This window comes from Podarcis filfolensis, assembly GCF_964270895.1.
Source record: "Podarcis filfolensis genome assembly, chromosome: 2".
Taxonomy (NCBI): Eukaryota; Metazoa; Chordata; class Lepidosauria; order Squamata; family Lacertidae; genus Podarcis; species Podarcis filfolensis.
Genome location: NC_139605.1, coordinates 83,818,148 through 83,837,744, shown reverse-complemented (window position 1 = coordinate 83,837,744; position 19,597 = coordinate 83,818,148). Strand labels below are relative to the sequence as shown.

Below are 19,597 nucleotides of genomic sequence, written 5' to 3'. Positions count from 1 at the left end.
TTATAATGTCTGTCCCACTGCATGGAAATTTAATCACATCCATAGAGTCAGGAGCACAGGTTTTGTTGGGACGAGACTTTTGTTTCACTGGGCCACAGACAAGTTTTAAGTGCTGATCCCCATTGCACTAGCCACCACATTAACCCGGCCCATGCTGAATAGTTTCCACCTGCTTAGTTAAAACTAAACAAAACTAAGCAGAGTTTTGGGAATCTTGCACAAACATGACATCATTGTTTTTTAAAGGAACAAAATGAAACAACTTGAATTCTTTGCAGTCCATCTAGAAGAGAGAATGTCAGTTGAAAATTGTAATACTAGCAACATTCATTGCACAGTCAAATGTAAATAGGTTTCTATTAGGGTAAGCAGGAAAAAAACAAGGTTGCTGTTGTGTCAGTGGAAAAATGGATATTGGGCAGCACTGATAATTTTTTTTCAGAGGAGGAGAGAAGGGTACTACTTTTTAAAGCAAATGAATGAAATTAAGCCCACTTTTATGAGGACATTAATAAGCAAACCATTCAACAGAAACTTTGAGTACAGTACTTTAGAAGTGGTTCCTTAAAATCAAGGAAGCTAAGAGGCAAATGTTTTATTTAGCTATGGAGCTTCTAAACTGACCTTCTTGTAAGTAGAATCCAGAGTAGTTTGCAAAAATTAAATAATCAACCAGTAAAATGCGATTAAAATTTTAAATCCTACACCAACATTTCTAAAAACCCTCACAAATGAAGAGAAAAAACAACCCAAGGATTATGGATAATCTAATTAATTCTACAAAAGACAAAGGAAATCAAAGGTGTCTGGGCAATATTCAATGACCACATTCTGTCCGTGCAAGGATTTCCACTTGTGCAATAGGTGTCCACCCTCTCTCCTCCCCCCACATGCACACTGCACCCTTCCCAAATAAGCTCCAGAGGGTTGAGGGAATCCCTATAACAGATTTAGGTGCATTGAATTAGAGGGACTAGTGGTATATTGTTGTTCTGATGGTGTATAGCAGGAAGCCAATGAACCTGCTATCTTCCTGAAGATTTCCAAAGATATGGGTGCTGTTTTCCCTCTGAACCTGATTCTAGCTGGTAGTAGATGTATGACATCCAAATCCAAGATCCAAATCTTGTTTTGCTTGAAGAAGTGCCAAGTCCTTGAAGCAGCCATATGCTTATTCGAACCCAGTTGTCAGCCTAGTCAACATTTTGCATCCTCAACAACGACCTAGACCTATGATAGTTCTGAGGGCATTGGCAGGTGGGGAATGTCACTAAATAAATGGTGGGGAAAACCCATAGCCACAGAAAATTCTGCAGATACAGTGGTACCTTGGTTCTCGAATAGCTTAGTTGTCGAACAAATCGGTGCCCGAAGGCCGCAAACCCAGAAGTAAGTGTTCCAGTTTGCGAATGTTTCTCGGAAGCCAAACATCCGATGCAGTTTCCGCTTGAGTGCAAAAAGCTTCTGCAGCCAATCAGAACCCACGCCTTGATTTTCAAACAATTTCGGGAGCCGAACAGACTCCTGGAACGGATTGAGTTCGAGAACCAAGGAACCACTGTATTTCCTTATTTGTGTGTGTTGGGGGGGGGGGTGTTTTCTTTAAAAAAAAAATATTCTGAGAAATGTTGGTTTACCTCTAGTTCTTGTACCTCTTTCTCTCTGCATCTCTCTTGCCCCTTCATCTGTATTAGGAAAGGGGCCATGTGTTAAGCTTTCTCTTTGTTGCGTGCAGCCTTTGTTACTTAGCTGAGTTACTTACTCAGAATTAAATTGTCAGCTTCATTACCAAACATACTTTCCCAGTGCTCTGCCAGCAATTTGCCAATAAGCATGCTATCCCCCTCAGGAAAGCAGAGCAGCTTGAAAAATATTAAAACTGTGTTGTGTCACAGTTGCTTCTCTCCCAACTGCGGGCTTGGTTTTCTTTCCTCTTTCAGATCTGCCTGCTCTTGTGGATTCCAAACCTGCCAAGCAATGATGTCAAGAGATCTTTTCTCTTGCCCCCCTTACTTAGTGCCCACATTCAGTGATGTGGCTGTTTCACCCTCCCCTGCTGCTGAAATTCCAGCTTATTCAAAAGGTTCAGGCTGTTCTGAGTGGCCCACATTAGTTGGGCATGTTTCCTTTCTATCAGATGAATGAGGTGGGTGCACAATACATCTGCCTCCCACAGACATACACTTAGCTGAAATGCAAGACCTTGCCCACAGCAGAGAGAGAGAGAGATTGGAGAGCATAAGCAGGGGCACTGTATATGGCTACAGTTATTCCATGAATTTCAAATATTGGCTTCTATTGCCATATTCCTGAGATTCTCAGCTTTCACTTCTAGCCCTCCTGGTTCCAAATATAACATTTTAAAAGTAAAAGGCAACATCTGCTAAAAGCTCTGAGACGGGGGTGGGGGTGTCTCAGAGGAGCTTCCAGCATGCAAGTTTCTTGCAGTTTCCCTGTTCACAGTTCCCTGTCTCTACTACACACAAAAACACATTCCTAATTTACCTCCCATACCTCACTCCTCCTTAGGAACATAGGAAGCTATCTTATACCAAGTCAGACCATTAGTCCATCTAATCATGTATTATTAGTACTGACAGGAAGGAGCTCTCCATGATTTCAGGTAAGGAATCTTTTCCAGCCCTATGTAGGGATGCCTAGATGCCAGGGAATAATCAGGAACCTTCTGAATGCACTGAGCTACAGCCTCCTTCCCCTTCACTTTTGCATTCATTTACAGTTAGGAGACAGAACATGCTTAATTTTAGTGTGGGTAGCATTGTCTTATCTAGCCTTTTATCTCTTCTGTTGATGCTGAACAGATTTCGCATCTAATGCATAGCAAACATTCAAATTTTAAAAGATGGAGCACATAGGTAGATAAACAGATTTTGTATAAATCCTCCTGTTGACAGGAATAAATCATCATCATCATCATTGTTATCATTATTGTTATTATTATTATCTGGGTTGCCCCAAAGGCTTTGTAGGAATGGCTTGGCTGCCATTGTCATTTAAGTTCCTGTTTCTTTTCCACTGAACTCCAGTTTTCATATGTGCAACTGCACATTTTTACATCATCTTGGAAAATGAATCTGGGGTAGAAACTTAGTAACGGATAAATAAAATCCTTGATTGTAAATAAACTTACTTTGCTTTGTAGATTTTGCCAAGCACTGAACGATGAGCCATTCAATGAAGGAGACTTTTAGCTTTCTATTATTTTGTCCAGATAATAAAGCTGTTTTCATATGGATTAGGGATATATTTGTCTCTCTGTGTGTATGCATGGTAGATCTGTGTCTATGTGTATTTGCAAAAGAAATAGTCTTTGTCTTCCCAGATACTAAGCCTATTGAATGGAGCCCAGTGTTTGCTGGTATGCACACCTGTGGGAAGGGGAGGGAAGGCGAGCTTTTGTTTTGATGTGAGAGGCCCATATGCTGATCTGAATAACCTCAACAATCCATTCACACCTTTGTCTTTCTTCTCCTATGTCTGAGGTCCCTTTTCCACTTCTTTGTTTTTACTTGTCTAGTCACACGTGTTCTGAATAGCTGCTCTGAGCCATTCAACGTTTCTGCATGTGTGCCTGTGCTTTTGCGTTTGAAGGGCGGGAATGGTGAGGGTGGGGAGCGAAGAGGAGGGGGAAAGGCTGATAAGCTGTGACAAGCTGAACAAAACAGACTTCTGATCTCTCCCCCCCCCCTTTAAAAATCCTGAAAGCATTATGGTTTCTTGGACATAGCACATAGTCCAGACAAGTGGAGCTTTCAGAACTGAACTGCCCAGATCTCTTTCCTGTAATAGCAGTTGCAGGACCAGCGTCTCATACAGCTAAATTCCATACCTTTCAAAGGAGAGGGAGGTCTGTTAAGGTTTGCACAAGCTCACACATCTCCCATGGAAGCGGAGCTGGGGTCAATCCTTTGGGCTGCTCCAATTCTCCCACAGCCCAACAGGCAAAAAGAGAGAGAGAGAGAGAGGTTCGAAACTGGATTGTTTGTTTCTCTCAGGAGTAACATTCCAGCTCTAGCTCCTGACAGTAATGAATCATCCCAATCCTGAACAAAAGTAGGGAAAAACTGGAAGAAAGCACTGTTGAGAACACAAAGGTAGGGAGAAGCTGCTGCTGCTGCTGCTGCTGCTGCTATCACTACTACTGTGATTCTTGGTCACAGAGCCAGCCAGAACTAGAGATCAGAATAAACCTCAGGTGCCATATTGATGGACAGCCTGCATGGGCAGTGTAGGAGAGGAAGAGGTGTGTTGTGGCCTAGGATTCCCCACACCAGAATCAATCAATACCCACAGCTTCACCAGTGACACCCAGAATTAAAACCATGAAATGATTCTGTGTGTTTTTTTCTAACCAGAATAACACTCCAAGCTTGCAAAAGGGGCTGTGCTGCTTACTTAAAGAGGAACAAAAATGGTTCAAAGATTTTCAAGCAGTGGTGCTATCATGACAAGACTCTGGGAGCAGAGATCCAGGCCCCTGTTCAGTAGAATGAACAGGATGGCTCCCAAATGCAGAACGGCAGGCTTCTCAAGTTGTGAAATCATTGAAGTAACACACATTACAAAAAATGAAGGAGGGGGTTTTAGGCACCTAAGACTATTAAGTTCAAAGACTAACATTACCTAAGTGCATCCCTACTTCTGAGCATGTACATCTGGACAAGCCAGCCCTGAGGACTCCAAGATCCAGGTCCTGCAAAAACAGTGTCTACCTAACACTGTCATCATTAGATAGCTACACTTTTTTCGGCATGCCAGACAGGGGGGGAAAGTTGTAGGAACCATTTTAAAATTAGGATATTAGTATGTTTCCTCCTTTCATGCAATATATGAAACTCTTCTGTCCCATGATAGACTGCTACAAATGTGTAGTTTATGTTCAAAAGCCTCCCCACTTAAGACCCTTCCTTCCAAGTGTTGCAAGCCTAAGCTGCCACATATAGGGATCAGTGTAGAATAAGCAACTCACTTTTTCAGCTTCAGTTCTTTATAGTAAGCTCAGTAATGGATAGTATATCCAAGTTTATGAGCCGTAGCTCCTTTACCAGTACCGTAAGACCAGCTGTGTAGACACAAATCAGGCTCTGAAGAGGTGTGATTGCTCTGTTTGTGCCTGGCTTTTTTCTTTAATTCCCCCACTCTCAACCCATGAGTGTGGCTGTAAAGAAGAAAAAGAGGAGAGGCAAAAGAGTCCAGAGAATTCGATGCAATTTGTAATTTTGAATATAAATAGGCTGGAAGCAGACAATAAGTCTGCCATCTTATGCACATTTACCCAGAAATATGTGCCCCATTGGACTCAGTGGAGCTTAGTTCTGAATAAACATACCAAAGACTGTTGGAAAGAAAACACTTACAGATAGGGCAGAGAAGGAAAGGCATTAGTAAACCTGTTGCTGTTCCCCTGGCTTCTGCTACCCTGACACACATACCTTTGCATGCTTTCCTGTGGGTGATTGGTTTGGTCATGTCCCGATAGTACCCTTCCTTACAGTAGTGACAGTGACGACCTGCTGTGTTGTGGCGGCAATTAAGGCAGACACCTCCACTCTTGCGACCAGATAATTTGTAGAGTTCCATATTAAAACGGCACCTTCTGGCATGCAGGTTGCAGTTGCAAGCTGAAAAGAAAGGAGACAAAAAAAGAGAGAGAGAAAAGGAATGTTGCTGCCAGTGAACAGTGGCACTCATTTAGGATTACCCTTGACAAAAGTGATACATACTTGTCCTTAATATATCTGAGCAAACCTGAGAACACCTTAAGCGTGTCCTAAGCCCCAAAGTTGTCGTCCCTGCTATTCAGAGTATAGAAGGAAATAATACAAGAAAACTTGTAGCTGAAAATGTTTGGCAGGGCCAACCAAAGTAGTATAACAAGTTAGCATGGAAAACACAAGACACATTTTAAGCATATAAATTGTTTGTACCAATTCAAAATCACAATTTATCAATTAAATCTGAACTACACAAGGCTCCAATTTTCTTTCCCACAGAAAATTCTGGTGTCAACCAAGTCACCAGGATTTTGATTTCACATTAATCCAGTATGATCAAAAGGGTTGTGGTCCAACAGCTGCAAATACTCTTGGATGAAGACAGTTATCTTCACCCATTCATTTAGGTCCTGGCTTACAAAGAAGACAGGTGCTGCTCTTACTGTCCTTTTGGTGCCAGTTGAAGAGTTTCCTCTTTCAACAAGCTTTCTAAGCGAAGGTGTGGGTTTTTTTTTAATAATCCTAATCAGTATCTGTATTGGATGTGAAATTGCTTTTATATATGCAATTGTCGAAACTGTTTTCATATATGCAAGTGCTTTATATATGGTTTTACTGTATTGTGGCATCACCTCTGGATGCTTCATAGGAATCAATTCATTCATTCATCCATTAATAAATAAATAATGAGAAATGAAGATACATCAAAATTGACAGATGTCTAACAAACACTGCAAATCCACACCTGGACTTCCTGGTTGATCATGAAAGTCTCATGGCTCATGGTTTCTCACTTTGGGTTGGATTACCTGATACAGCTGGCTGGAGATTAAGGCATTACCGGTATATTTGCTTAATTATCACATTTCAGTCCTAAGAATTACAATGTAGCTTCCTGGTGTGTGTGTGTGTGTGTGTGTGTGTGTGTGTGTGTTAGTTAAGTGGTCATAACTCTAATGTGGACTGCCAAACTATCTCTTATTGAAATAGAATAATAATAGAATATTGTTAATAGAATAGTAATAGAGGGTCATTTTGTCCAACCCCCTGCAATGGAGGAATCTTTTGCCCAACGTGGGGCTCAAACCCACAACCCTGAGATTAAGAGTCTCGGGCTCTACCAACTGAGCTATCCCAGAGGTTTATCTGTGTGCCACATCTAAGGCAACTGAGAAGAGGAGTTATTTGCTTTTATCTTGTGATAAAACTTTAAAATAAATTACATAATACATGTTGGTTTCTTTTACCAATATTACGAAGTCTGCTGGGTCTTAAACAGGTGCCCTTCAATCCCAAAGCAACAAACCAGTCACTTGAAGTAAGAAGTAGCTTCTTTAGCAAAGGAAATGCTACCCAATCAATTTTAAAAGTTTAAAAACCATTCCAGGCATAGGAGAAAATATGTTAGGACCTGGGCCAATCAAAATGTTGATTTTTCCCTCTTCCCCATAGAGCTGGGGAGAGGATTTATAGATCCCAGAGCAAATGTGAGTCAGTTTCTTCCCCCAACACATGCACACACACCAACCAAACCTAGCCTACTAAATTCAGTCCTAGCACAATAGGCCACACGCAATGGGTAGGATTTGTTATCAGTGCTACAGACCAGCGAACAACAATTCGGATACAATTAGTCAAGGTTAAAAGTCCCATTGATAACACTGTAGGAAAAAGCTGTAGCCAAAGTTTGTTGTTCTATTCTGCCCACAAGAAAGTAAGAGAAGTAACAACAAGAGTAGAACTTCACCTTCTCTTACGCAAACTCTGGTGTCATCCATTCTTGCCCTGTCTGCCTGGTTTTTGTCCATAGGTGGGGAACTTGTGGGGCCCCAGGTTCTGCCGGACAACAGCCCCTATCATCCCTGACCATCAGCAATGCTGGTTGCAGGGAGTTATAATCCAGCAACATTAGGAAGGCCACAAGTTTCCTTCCCCAGCCGTAGTGATTGAATTCCTGCCTATAGATGCACGCTCCATCTTAGAAAACATCTAAACCGCGTACACAAAGCACTCATAAAACAGTATAAAGTATCCAGCCTGGCAGAAAAGCTGTCTGCATCTCGCCTCCTCTCCTATTTCTAATCCTGGGTTTTGGGTTTGGAATGCAGCAAGTTTTCTGCTTCCTTATCGCTCAAGTAATTACTGGGAAGCTGTTCTACTGTGCCAACTCGCAGGGGTTTTGTTGTGTCTGGGGTTCTGCCACCATTGTCCTGTACCACACATTACAACACATCCTAGCTGCTTTAGATCCAAAGCAGACACTCTTGTAGCTGCTTATTTCCTGCCTTCACCGTGCACCTGTATGCAGAAACCAGGCCCTGCAAACCATGCTGGCACCATTGGAACGGCAGCTCATACAGGCTCTAATTTCATTAGGAGTGGAGATGGATGGATTAGAAACCATTGTCTTCACCCTGTCCCTGAATGCCCAGCTTCTGAAAATCCTGCCGCTGGGTTGGCCTGGCCTCCAGCCAGCACTCATTGGCAATTATGCTTGTTAGCCTGCTGTGCTTTATGATGCCCCGTGGAAGAATTGGACTTGCTAAGAAATACTCTTACCATTACAGTAACTTCCAAAAAAAGAGAATGAATGCCATTGGCACATTTAATAAAAAAGAGAAACAACTAAAGAGTAAAGGCTGGAAGAGGCCCAGGAGGAGCAGAGTTACATCCTATTGCTCCCATGTACCATTCCCTTGGAAGGCCGGACGTGATGCAATTATGGCTTTCCTCCTTAGCTGCTGAATTCTGATGGCTCTGGTAAACAACTGCTGAACAACTGCTTCTGTAGCTGTTCCATTTTGTTCAAGGGAACCCAGGGAACCCACAGGAGTTGGGGGGAAAACAATTCCAGAAGAGTGGAGCAGCTTGCTTTGGGGTGGTGAGTCTACATCTCACAAGTGTAATAATAATAACAATAATAATAATAATAATAATAATAATAATAATAATAATAATAATAATATACTCTGCCGATTGGATTGTCCCAGCCACTCTGGGCAGCTTCCAACAACTATTAAAAACATAATAAAACATCCAACATTAAAAACTTCCCTATACAGGGCTACCTTCAGATGTCTTCTATAAATTGTATAGTTTTGTGTTTTGAAATGAGAAAGTCTCACAAGAGCCTCCTTCCCCATACTTCATGATTCCTGTAACAGATCAGACTGGCTTCTCTCCCATTGGCGAAAGCCTTATTTTCTTTTGGGTCCACTTTGTTGGTGGTGCTGGCCAATTCTTTTTTCTTTAAAGATCTACTTTCTCTTTTGCAATATTTTAGCAAATAGGAAAATGCAATTAAAAGACAGCATCACTTTTTTAAAAAATAAACAAAACACATTTGCTGCCTTCCCTTGCCACAAAACAGGTAACTGGAGAATGTATGTACACATTGGAAATCAGATGCTTACTCTGAATGAAATGGATTAGCTAAAAGGGATAGTGATTAGGTTTACAGAAAGTCAGGCAAATCCTTTCCTTGTCCTTCTGGTGACTTTAGGAACTAAGCAATGCCCCAAAGCAATCTTAGGGGAGAGGGGAATAGGGTCTTATTTAGAAAATGTGCCAGAAGGCAGTGATCAGGCTTCCTTCACTTTTAAAGGGAGCAAGGGCAGCAAAAACACATGGTAGCTCCCCCTGTTGGCTGGGTAAGAATCAAGCTGCACTACACTTCCCACTCAGCCAGCAAAAATCCCCTATTCCTCTAAGCCCCGGTATATTTCCAGAATGATGAGAGAAGAGCTCATGCACAACCACTGCAGTTCCATGTCCAGTTTTGGGGATTTGGGGATTGGTGAGGATGTTCCAGCTCTCTTAACTTTTCTGCAAGGGCTAGAAATCCCACCTGTCAGTAAAGATTGCCTCCTATACTGCCCCTTCCCCAATATAGTCACCCCACCCATTTTCTGGATGTTCAAATGCAGACATACTGATTTACAAATGTAACAATTAGAAATTAGTCTCAGGGTGGCATCCGACAAGATATTTTCTTCCTAAGCCAAGGGGCTTTTTGCACATTTAAATGTGGTGGGTGGATATGGAGGGGTTAAGAAAATAGAGTTTTTTGGAGTGGGTATTTGAAGCAGCAAATTAGAGATTGGCGTTGCTTGACACTTTCCCCTCCCCCAGTTTTCCACTCAATTATATTGCTAAAAATGCTTGCTTGCTTGCATAGCTGGGCACATGGGCTGTTCCTGCACTCCTATAGTTCTGCTACTACCTTCCTACCCAGAGATAAACCATAGCTTGGCTTAGGGTTGTGTCCAATATGAGCCAAGATTGTTGGGGGGGGGTTCTTTTGTTTTCTTTTAACTCCTTGTGGTTTGTCTAGGGGAGATAAACGACGTGCCAAGGCTTGGACGTGATGCTAAGCCAAACCATGTCTTAGACCTTGATAGCACAACAACAGGAGGACCTGGGAGAGGTACACAGACTTTGTGATGTTCACTCCTGCAAGTGACAAATTGGCTTGCACTAAACCATGGTTTAGCATAGCATTTCATGCAAACTAGGCTTATAGATAATACAGATGCCAAGCCTGATGCAAGGTTAATGAATTAAATCCCTATTTTAGTTGGGGAAGCGAAGAGCAGCATGTCCAGTTAGAAATAAATGCCTAACGGCTTGCAAAATGTTTTTTTAGCACTCAATTGGAATCCACTTGGGAACAATTTGTCCGCTTAAGCTATTTGTCTGTACAATCACAGTCTTATCTGGTTAAGATCTTTGTTGCAGCTTTCTCTGGCTGCAGGCAAAACAGAACCTCTCTGCACACAACTTCTACCTGCTTCCCAAATATTCTCAAGGCTTTTATATTCTAGATTTGTTGCTGGTTGTTCTTGTTAATCTCACATGCTGATGCTATCAAACTTTCTTTTTTAGAATTTCCAAATCTTTGTATTTCATAATGAGAGGCAGACCTTTTTTTTATTGTGCTTCTCATCACCTTATTTCCGAATTATTTGTTTCTACCTATTCTTTTACCCACATTTTGATAGACGTATTAAAAAATAATTCTCCCCTTTGTGCCTTGGAGTTATGCACTTCAACCAACCTCTGCAGCCTTTCTCTGGTTCCCCTCACCATTGGAGGTCGTGGGGACCAAATCTGGAACAGCCAAGAGAGATACATGAAATGCTATATATTCCCTGCCCACTTTTATTATCTGAGCAGCAAATGTGATCTTACTCCAGCAGGCTTTTCTCAGATGCAATCTTTTAATGCTCAGCAATACTGTGAAAGAGACTAGTTGACTTGGCAGCTATATTAGCTGAACATGCCCAAGCATCACCACTTGACCAGAAGGAATTGGTGACAAAATTTGCAAAGGCCACAACACACAAAGTGAGATATTGATGTGCCTGAAATTGAAACTTTTAAGAGACTTAAATTTTAACATCACAATTCACAAGATTATTCAAAACGACCTGGGTGCTAAAACATTGTCTTCTGTATACGAGAAAAATAATCAATGATTGTTGTATTACTTATTCTTGCAATTTAAAATAAATTTCACAGTTTCAAGGTTTTCGCTTTTCTTTTTTCTGCAAGACATCCGTATTTTGAAAATTCAAGTTAGCAATTTGGGGGGTGGGGTGTGTGCAAGTAGTTAGTCTTGCCTAAGGCGCAAAATAGCCCGGCACCAGCACTTACAGTAGTCAGTGATGGTCAATAACTAGGGTGTCTTTTTAAAATGATGGGGCAAATTCATGAAGGATAAGGCTATCAATGGCTTCTAGGCATGATGGCCATGCTCCAACTCCATTCTCAGAGGCAGTGTGCCTCTGTATACCAGTTGTTGGAAATCACAGGAGGAATGAGTGTTTTTGTGCTGAACTCCTGCTAGCAGGTTTCCCACAGGCATCTGGTTGGCCACTGTGAAAACAGGAAGCTGGATTAGATGGACCGTTGACCTGATCCAACAGGCTCTTTTTATGTAAGATTAAAATCAGTTCTCTTTTCATGTTATTTAGCTTTGGATAAGACCTTGGAAAAGGAACCACATTATCCATGGGATGTTGCAAATCCAGTCTGGATAGAAGTGACTCACAGGGTGAGCCAATGGCTGGGCAATGACTACAGTTTGGGAGCTATGAGCTTTTTCATTTTTGATCTCACTCTTAAGGTCACACCTTAGCCCCGAGCTTGAAATGTTACAGCTGCTGCCGTGGTTTCAATATGAAGATGTTAAGCAACATAAAAGAGGTCCTTCCTGGATTAGACCAGAAATCTACCAACTCCAGCATCCTGTTTCCAAGAATGGTCAACCAGATGCTTCCAGGAAGCCTACGGTCAAGGCATGTAGGTGACAGTGACAGCTGTCCCTTTCTCTTGTTCTCAAGGCAACCTAAAGCAACTTACATACAAGCAAACAACACCCATATAGACACATTAAAACCAAAACATTAAAAACATTCCATCCACTTATAAAAGGCCACAGATAGTTAAAGGCCAAAGGCCTTGTTATACAGGAAAGTTTTTGTCCAGCACCTGATGGTGACAGGCCATCATTCCACAAATGGTGGAGCCACTGCAGAAATTACCCTGTTGCTACCCTTCAGACCTCTCATGGAGGGGGCGCATGAAGAAGCCATATTGCCTTGAGTATCTATATAGCCAACATGGATAATAGGTAAAGGTAAAGATACCCCCTAGAGAGTTCCAGAAAGACATCTACTTCTGCTTCATTGACTATGCAAAAGCCTTTGACTGTGTCGACCACAGCAAACTATGGCAAGTTCTTAAAGAAATGGGAGTGCCTGATCACCTCATCTGTCTCCTGAGAAATCTCTATGTGGGACAAGAAGCTACAGTTAGAACTGGATATGGAACAACTGATTGGTTCAAAATTGGGAAAGGAGTACGACAAGGCTGTATATTGTCTCCCTGCTTATTTAACTTATATGCAGAATTCATCATGCGAAAGGCTGGGCTGGATGAATCCCAAGCCGGAATTAAGATTGCCGGAAGAAATATCAACAACCTCAGATATGCAGATGACACAACCTTGATGGCAGAAAGTGAGGAGGAATTAAAGAACCTTTTATTGAGGGTGAAGGAGGAGAGCGCAAAATATGGTCTGAAGCTCAACATCAAAAAAACGAAGATCATGGCCACTGGTCCCATCACCTCCTGGCAAGTAGAAGGGGAAGAAATGGAGGCAGTAAGAGATTTTACTTTCTTGGGCTCCATGATCACTGCAGATGGTGACAGCAGTCACGAAATTAAAAGACGCCTGCTTCTTGGGAGAAAAGCAATGTCAAACCTAGACAGCATCTTAAAAAGTAGAGACATCACCTTGCCAACAAAGGTCCGTATAGTAAAAGCTATGGTTTTCCCAGTAGTGATGTATGGAAGTGAGAGCTGGACCATAAAGAAGGCTGATCGCCGAAGAATTGATGCTTTTGAATTATGGTGCTGGAGGAGACTCTTGAGAGTCCCATGGACTGCAAGAAGATCAAACGTATCCATTCTTAAGGAAATCAGCCCTGAGTGCTCACTGGAAGGACAGATCGTGAAGCTGAGGCTCCAATACTTTGGCTACCTCATGAGAAGAGAAGACTCCCTGGAAAAGACCCTGATGTTGGGAAAGATGGAGGGCACAAGGAGAAGGGGACGACAGAGGATGAGATGGTTGGATGGTGTTCTTGAAGCTACCAGCATGAGTTTGATCAAACTGCGGGAGGCAGTGGAGGACAGAAGTGCCTGGCGTGCTCTGGTCCATGGGGTCACGAAGAGTCGGACACGACTAAACGACTAAACAACAAAAGGTACCCCTGCCCGTACGGACCAGTCGTGTCCGACTCTAGGGTTGTGCGCCCATCTCACTTAAGAGGCCGGGGGCCAGCGCTGTCCGGGGACACTTCCGGGTCACGTGGCCAGCGTGACGAAGCTGCTCTGGCGAACCAGCACCAGCGCAGCACACGGAAACGCCGTTTACCTTCCCGCTATAAAGCGGTACCTATTTATCTACTTGCACTTGGGGGTGCTTTCGAACTGCTAGGTGGGCAGGAGCTGGGACCGAAAGACGGGAGCTCACCCCGCCGTGGGGATTCGAACCGCCGACCATACGATCGGCAAGTCCTAGGCACTGAGGTTTTACCCACAGCGCCACCCGCGTCCCAACATGGATAATAGGCATTTATTAATAGGCCAATCATCCATTAATTTAGCAACCTTGCAGCAAAGGTTTTCATCAGATGCAGCTTCTGGACCAGCCATTAAGGAAAGCATCACACAGAACAATTCAATATTATTTGTTTATTTATTACCTGCCCTTCACTCAAAGGTCCCAGGGCAGATCACAACAGTGAAATATATTATTTTTTTAAAAAAACAGTTTAAAACAACTTCCAATCACAAAAATATGGGGATTACCAATGCCTGGACTACCCTAGTCAAGCTATCCTGATCAAGGGATGGTTGAAGTTGTCACACCTGCTGAAGATGTCAGAAAGCACACCTAGCTTGGGCCTCCAGTGACAAATATATCATTCCAGTGATAAAGATGTATAGGAATACCCACAAGTGATGTATCTGCTCCTTCAGATGGAGTGCAACCTTGTTCAGAACAGCCAACTGACACAGACCTGAAAACCACTCATCCACAGAGCCTCCATCTTGTTGGGATTCAAGCTCAAACTATACAGTTGTACCTTGGTTGTTGAACACCCTGGAACTCTGACGTTTTGGCTCCCAAACAATCAAAACCCAGAAGTGACTGATCCAGTTTTCGAACGTTTTTTTGGAAGCTGAACATCCGATGGGGCTTCCGTGGCTTCCGATTGGCTGCAGGAGCTGCAGGAGCTGCAGAAGTCACGATTTGGAAGTCAATCACTTTGGAAGTCAAACAGACTTCAGGAATGGATTCCATTCGACTTCCAAGGTACAACTGTATTCTACATGTGGAGATAACCTGCCGGCACACTTTGATATCTACTAATAACCAATTCATATAGGTGAGCAAACTAAACACGTAAGATTGGGTCTGTGGTCCACAATTACTGCAGTTTAACGAGCATGGAATACTAAGATGTAATCTGCATGTAGCTCAAAAATCAGGTCCCTGTAAATGCAGAAATGTCACTTCATTCCAAGTACAGTGGTTAAGTATTGCCAATGAATGGGTGTTACAACAGCTTCCAGGAGAGGGAACTGGCAACTTCACCTGATGTGTAACATTGTGCCATTATAGATGAATCTTGCAGCCTTGGGGGGGGGGGTAGGGACTCAAAAGATGGCCATTAACACACCAGAACTGACTTTTTCACACAGTCAGCTTGGCAAACCCCTAACTTTCCCTCTGCCTGGTCTCCTGACTCGTGCTAGGGAAACAGAACACAGTGTGAGCTCTTTGGAAGCACTTACTGGGTCCTCCTCCTGATGCCAATGAATTACAAACCTCAGCTCAGCCTCTTGATGTGCCAGACATGCTAACAGAGGCTTGACAGATTGCAGCTCTTGGGAAGCACTGGTTTTTCCTCAGATGTAGAGCTGGCTCCAGGGGACAGTTGGCAGGTCAAGCTGCTTGTTTCTGCCCAACAGAGCAAAACCAAGTGTTTGTGCTGCCGTAGTACAACTTGGCCAAAATACGCTTGATCTCCAGTTTCCAAGGTGGAGCTTGGGAGCAGGGGGTGGGAGATGATTTGTTTGCCCAGGATAAGGATCATTCAGTGGCTGATTCTCCTGCTGTGAAAGTGTGTGCATGGGGCGGGGGTCTCAGGAGCCAGGCAGGATATTGAACAATGAGAACCATTATGTGGGTTTCATGCTTTTCCACAGACATCTAGTGTGCCTGATTATCAGAGAAAAAGGACCAGCCGTTGAGTTTGCTGTGGTAACTCCTCTAAGCTTAACTTTTGTGTTTTTCCACATGCCTACTCGCTACCCCGTGCAAGAGGCGCTGGATGCCACTGAGCACGTCAACCTTGATAGAGTTTTCTAACAGGATGCTAAAGGTTCATTGGGACACTAAGAACCCCCAAAAGATCACATGAGAAAAGAATGAGTAACTGGGTAGGAGCTGGACTCTCACTAAGTGGGGCAGGCCTGAATGAATTCTGAAATGTTTGCATTTGTCAATATTATTCATTCAAATTTGAAAACTTCAGAATGTTAAAATGCACACTTCGTTTGTTTATTTCTTTAACTGAGTTCATGAAGCTTTAAAAAATATTTGTGACTGTTTTAAAATCAGTCTGGGGAAGGGTTGCAGCTTAGTGGTAGAGAATCTGGTTCAGTAGGGCTGGGGAGAATTACCGTATTTTTTGCTCTATAAGACTCACTTTTTCCCTCCTAAAAAGTAAGGGGAAATGTGTGTGCGTCTTATGGAGCGAATGCAGGCTGCGCGGCTATCCCAGAAGCCAGAACAGCAAGAGGGATTGCTGCTTTCACTGCGCAGCGATCCCTCTTGCTGTTCTGGCTTCTGAGATTCAGAATCTTTTTTTTTCTTGTTTCCTCCTCCAAAAACTAGGTGTGTCTTGTGGTCTGGTGCGTCTTATAGAGTGAGAAATATGGTATCTGTCTGAAACCCTGCATAGCCATAGGCAGTCAGTGCAGCCAATAGTGAGCTAGAGACGGACCAATGGTCTGATTCAGTGCAAGTGTGTATATGTACTTGTGTTGTATACTTGATGTTATAAGTTTAGTTAGCATGGGGAAGAAGTGGGGAACCTTTTTCAGCCCAAAGGCCACAGCCTTTCCAATAGTGGGGAGAGCTGAAGGCAAGTAAGTTGGCCAAATAATGGATGTGGCTCTTACTGTTGTCCAGTAAGCTACATCCCAGCAAATCCTTGTAGATTCATAATCTACAAAAAAAAAAAAAAAAACAAGCTAGAAAAGAGAAGCCAATATATGCAACATGTATGGGGAAGGCGCCACAAACATGACAATACATCTATACCCCTTTTTTAGATTTGGTATTACTATGCAAGGCACCAAAGACAACTGAAGATAATAAATGGCTGAAAGAACTGGATGTGCTCTACCTAGAGAGAAGAGAATTGCTATAGAGTAAAAAAAAAACATATTTATATTTTAGAATATATTTCTATACATCTATAATATTTGGAAAATGTGTAAAAACAGAAATATCAGAATAAAGAATGGGGAAAACTCTTCTTCCTATTAGTTAGAAAAAGAAGCAGAGGTTTTAAAATTCACAGAAAGCAAAAAGTGAGTGAAACAGTGAAGAGTAAACTTCCAGTAGAAGATAGTGAATTTCCTTCAAAAAAGAAAGGAAGGGAAAGGAAAGGAAAATGGGCACCAAGGTTGATGAGGAACATGGCAGGAGTGTTTGTGGGTCAAATTTGCCAGCAATTTGTGGACAGGGTAAAGGTTCAAAAGCATAATGTGGAGGGAGGAGTTAATTCTTTACTCCATGCTCAGTGAAAATTGCTCCCCAAGCTACTATTTTCACAGCAGGGGAAAACATACAGGTATGATTTTGGTAGACAAGCGCTTTTGAGGAGGTTTGTGGTTTTTTCCCCAGGAGACAAATTTATTATTAACCCAGGTAGTATAAAGCTGAACACATTTCAGGCAATGAAGCTGAAATCAGAATAGGAATAGCTCACGTGTTGTACATGTGATGCTAGAATGACAGTTTTTTAAAAAGATTTTTAATTGCATCTCTGAGTTTTCCGTCACTTAAAATGCATTGCCTTAAAATCTGTACATTGTCAGGATTGCAAAAATAGCCCCTTTTTGATATATTGAAGGAGGGGAGGTTTGATACAAAATTTATTTTGTTTAATAAAATGTATATAACCATTTGATTGTAAAAACAAACCTCAAAGCAGTTAACAAAATAAAATGATCTAAATAAACAATTTACCATTTTGTGAATGAAATGTATCCCTCATATATAAAAAGAAAGGCTATTTTTAATTCTTTCTTTTTCATTCCGTATTACAGCAACACACAGGATGATCATCAGATGGACATGGTGTAGCTCCCTTTTATTAGCTTTATTCACAGGAATGCAGTGGCTTGTCAATCCTCAGCAACACATTCCACATTGAAGATGGTATATTTCTCACACCTATGACATTCTGCACCAACTTTCAATATCACTGTTGTACTGTAATGGGCTCTGTCACTTTCTTCTGATTGACATGCTGATCTACATATATGTTGCTACTTGTTTTGGCTACTGATAATATTTGTTGTGTTGTTAAGTTTAAATCAATGAAAGCAATGTTTTTATAAAAACAGCACCACCACAACTCCTTAAGCCAAATCTGTATCCTTATATTTGTGAGAGTTCCTTACCTAAGGTCACTGCTTCACATCTGTGAAGATATTCACAAATTCTAGAAGCCAATACAGTATGAGGAGCAGAAGAACCGCACGTCTGGCATATGGAATTTAATTGGTAAGCTAAGAAAAGGCGCCCAGTCTCATAGTTCTGCTTATGAGAGTACAAACATAAATTGGGAGTGCAGTGAATAATGAGAGAATTGTGGGGTTGCAATATATGCTTCACCATATCCCTCAGTCCAGCACTAGCATATCCAAACAAGAAAAGATCAATCAGCTAACGACCTGCAAGACATAGGCCAAGGCCCCACCCCGGAATAGCACCACGGAAAGTCAACATGAATGGATGCAAAGGGAAAGTCTCTGTGTTGCCAGAGTCAATTCTGAAACACAGGGTGTTAAAATCAGCAGTCCTCCCTTTCCTTCCTTTTGTTTGCTATCTTCAAAAAGGAATCAGCCTTGGATGCAGCTTGTCAGGCCAAGGCTTTGCTTTCAAAACATTAAACAGGTGTGAAGAGCTTGTTTGCTCAGATATGCTAGCGCCCCTTGAGGATTGTTGACAGAGCACTCTTTTGTGAACAGGGGCTGGCTGACCCTTCAGCAAACACAGCCAGTTTATGCCCAGGGGCTTTATCTAGGAGAGATCTAAGGGAGAAGGAGACCCAATGGCTTCTTTGACTGACACCCTGGCCAGAGTTATCACCAACTTGCCTAGGATATGAAAAGCATTACAGGGAGGTGTCAGGGCAAGTCCTGGGTCAGGGCAAACACCTCACAGCTGTTTGGATGTTTCACTAAAGCCACATCAGCCAGCGACAGGCAACATGTTCAGCACCGAGGTCACCACCTGGTGTGTGCTAAGGCATTCTGGCTGTTTTTCTGACTCTCTTCTTTTCAATAAAGTGCCACTCACAGTTCTACGCTATGATTAGTTTCTACATTTACAGGAAATGATTTCACAGGTATTAATAAGCAATGGGCATTTTTCTCCCACTGGAGGAAGCGGCAGTCCCAGGGTCAACATTGGACTCATGTTATAATATAAGAAACAGAGGTCATTTGCAGGCATGATAGCCTGGTTTATAAATTGCTTTTGAATTTTTGAATTGTAAAATTAAACTTGGAGAAAATATAAAATATGCAATGCTTCTAAACTCTGTGTGGTTATATTTCCAATAAAATTTCAGAAACCATGCTTAAATAAATTCAAACTTATTTTAATTTGCCTCCTGGCTTCTGAGTGTGTAGAATTTGTTGGTAGTACAGTTTCAAAATTATTTCAAGAGAAGGAGTAAAGGGAAAACAGCAAGCAAAGCAGCTTTAAGGCTTTACATGGAAGTGTCCAAGGATGTTGCTCTCTGAGCAAAACAGTGTCATGGAGGGCACTGCTCTATATTTCTTTTCTGTCTCTTGAATACTTACCGTGCTTTTACATACCACAGTGAAATTGTCTGGACCACCCTTTCTGTGTCTATGAATACTCTTGTCTAAAACTTAGGAAATCTTTGAGCCCTAGAAGGAACTTATACCCTCAGTAACGGACCAGGCGACACTATTAAAAACTACTTGCCAATGTTGTTCTCTTGCTGACCAGTTCGCTC

At 42.2% G+C, this 19,597-nt stretch overlaps 1 protein-coding gene across 6 annotated transcripts in view; it reads right to left on the bottom strand.

Annotated features, from left to right (window-relative positions):
* The window catches only part of NTN1 (netrin 1), a 135,449-nt gene that overhangs the window by 48,303 nt on the left and 67,549 nt on the right, over nt 1-19,597 (bottom strand). For all 6 annotated transcript variants that reach the window (XR_014544236.1, XR_014544237.1, XR_014544238.1 and 3 more), the window contains exon 3: nt 5,454-5,642. Coding sequence is in view for 1 of the 6 variants with exons in the window: in XM_083597729.1 (XP_083453855.1) it covers nt 5,454-5,642 (189 nt within the window). In the remaining 5 variants the exon portion in view is untranslated. The remainder of the gene's footprint in view (nt 1-5,453; nt 5,643-19,597) is intronic.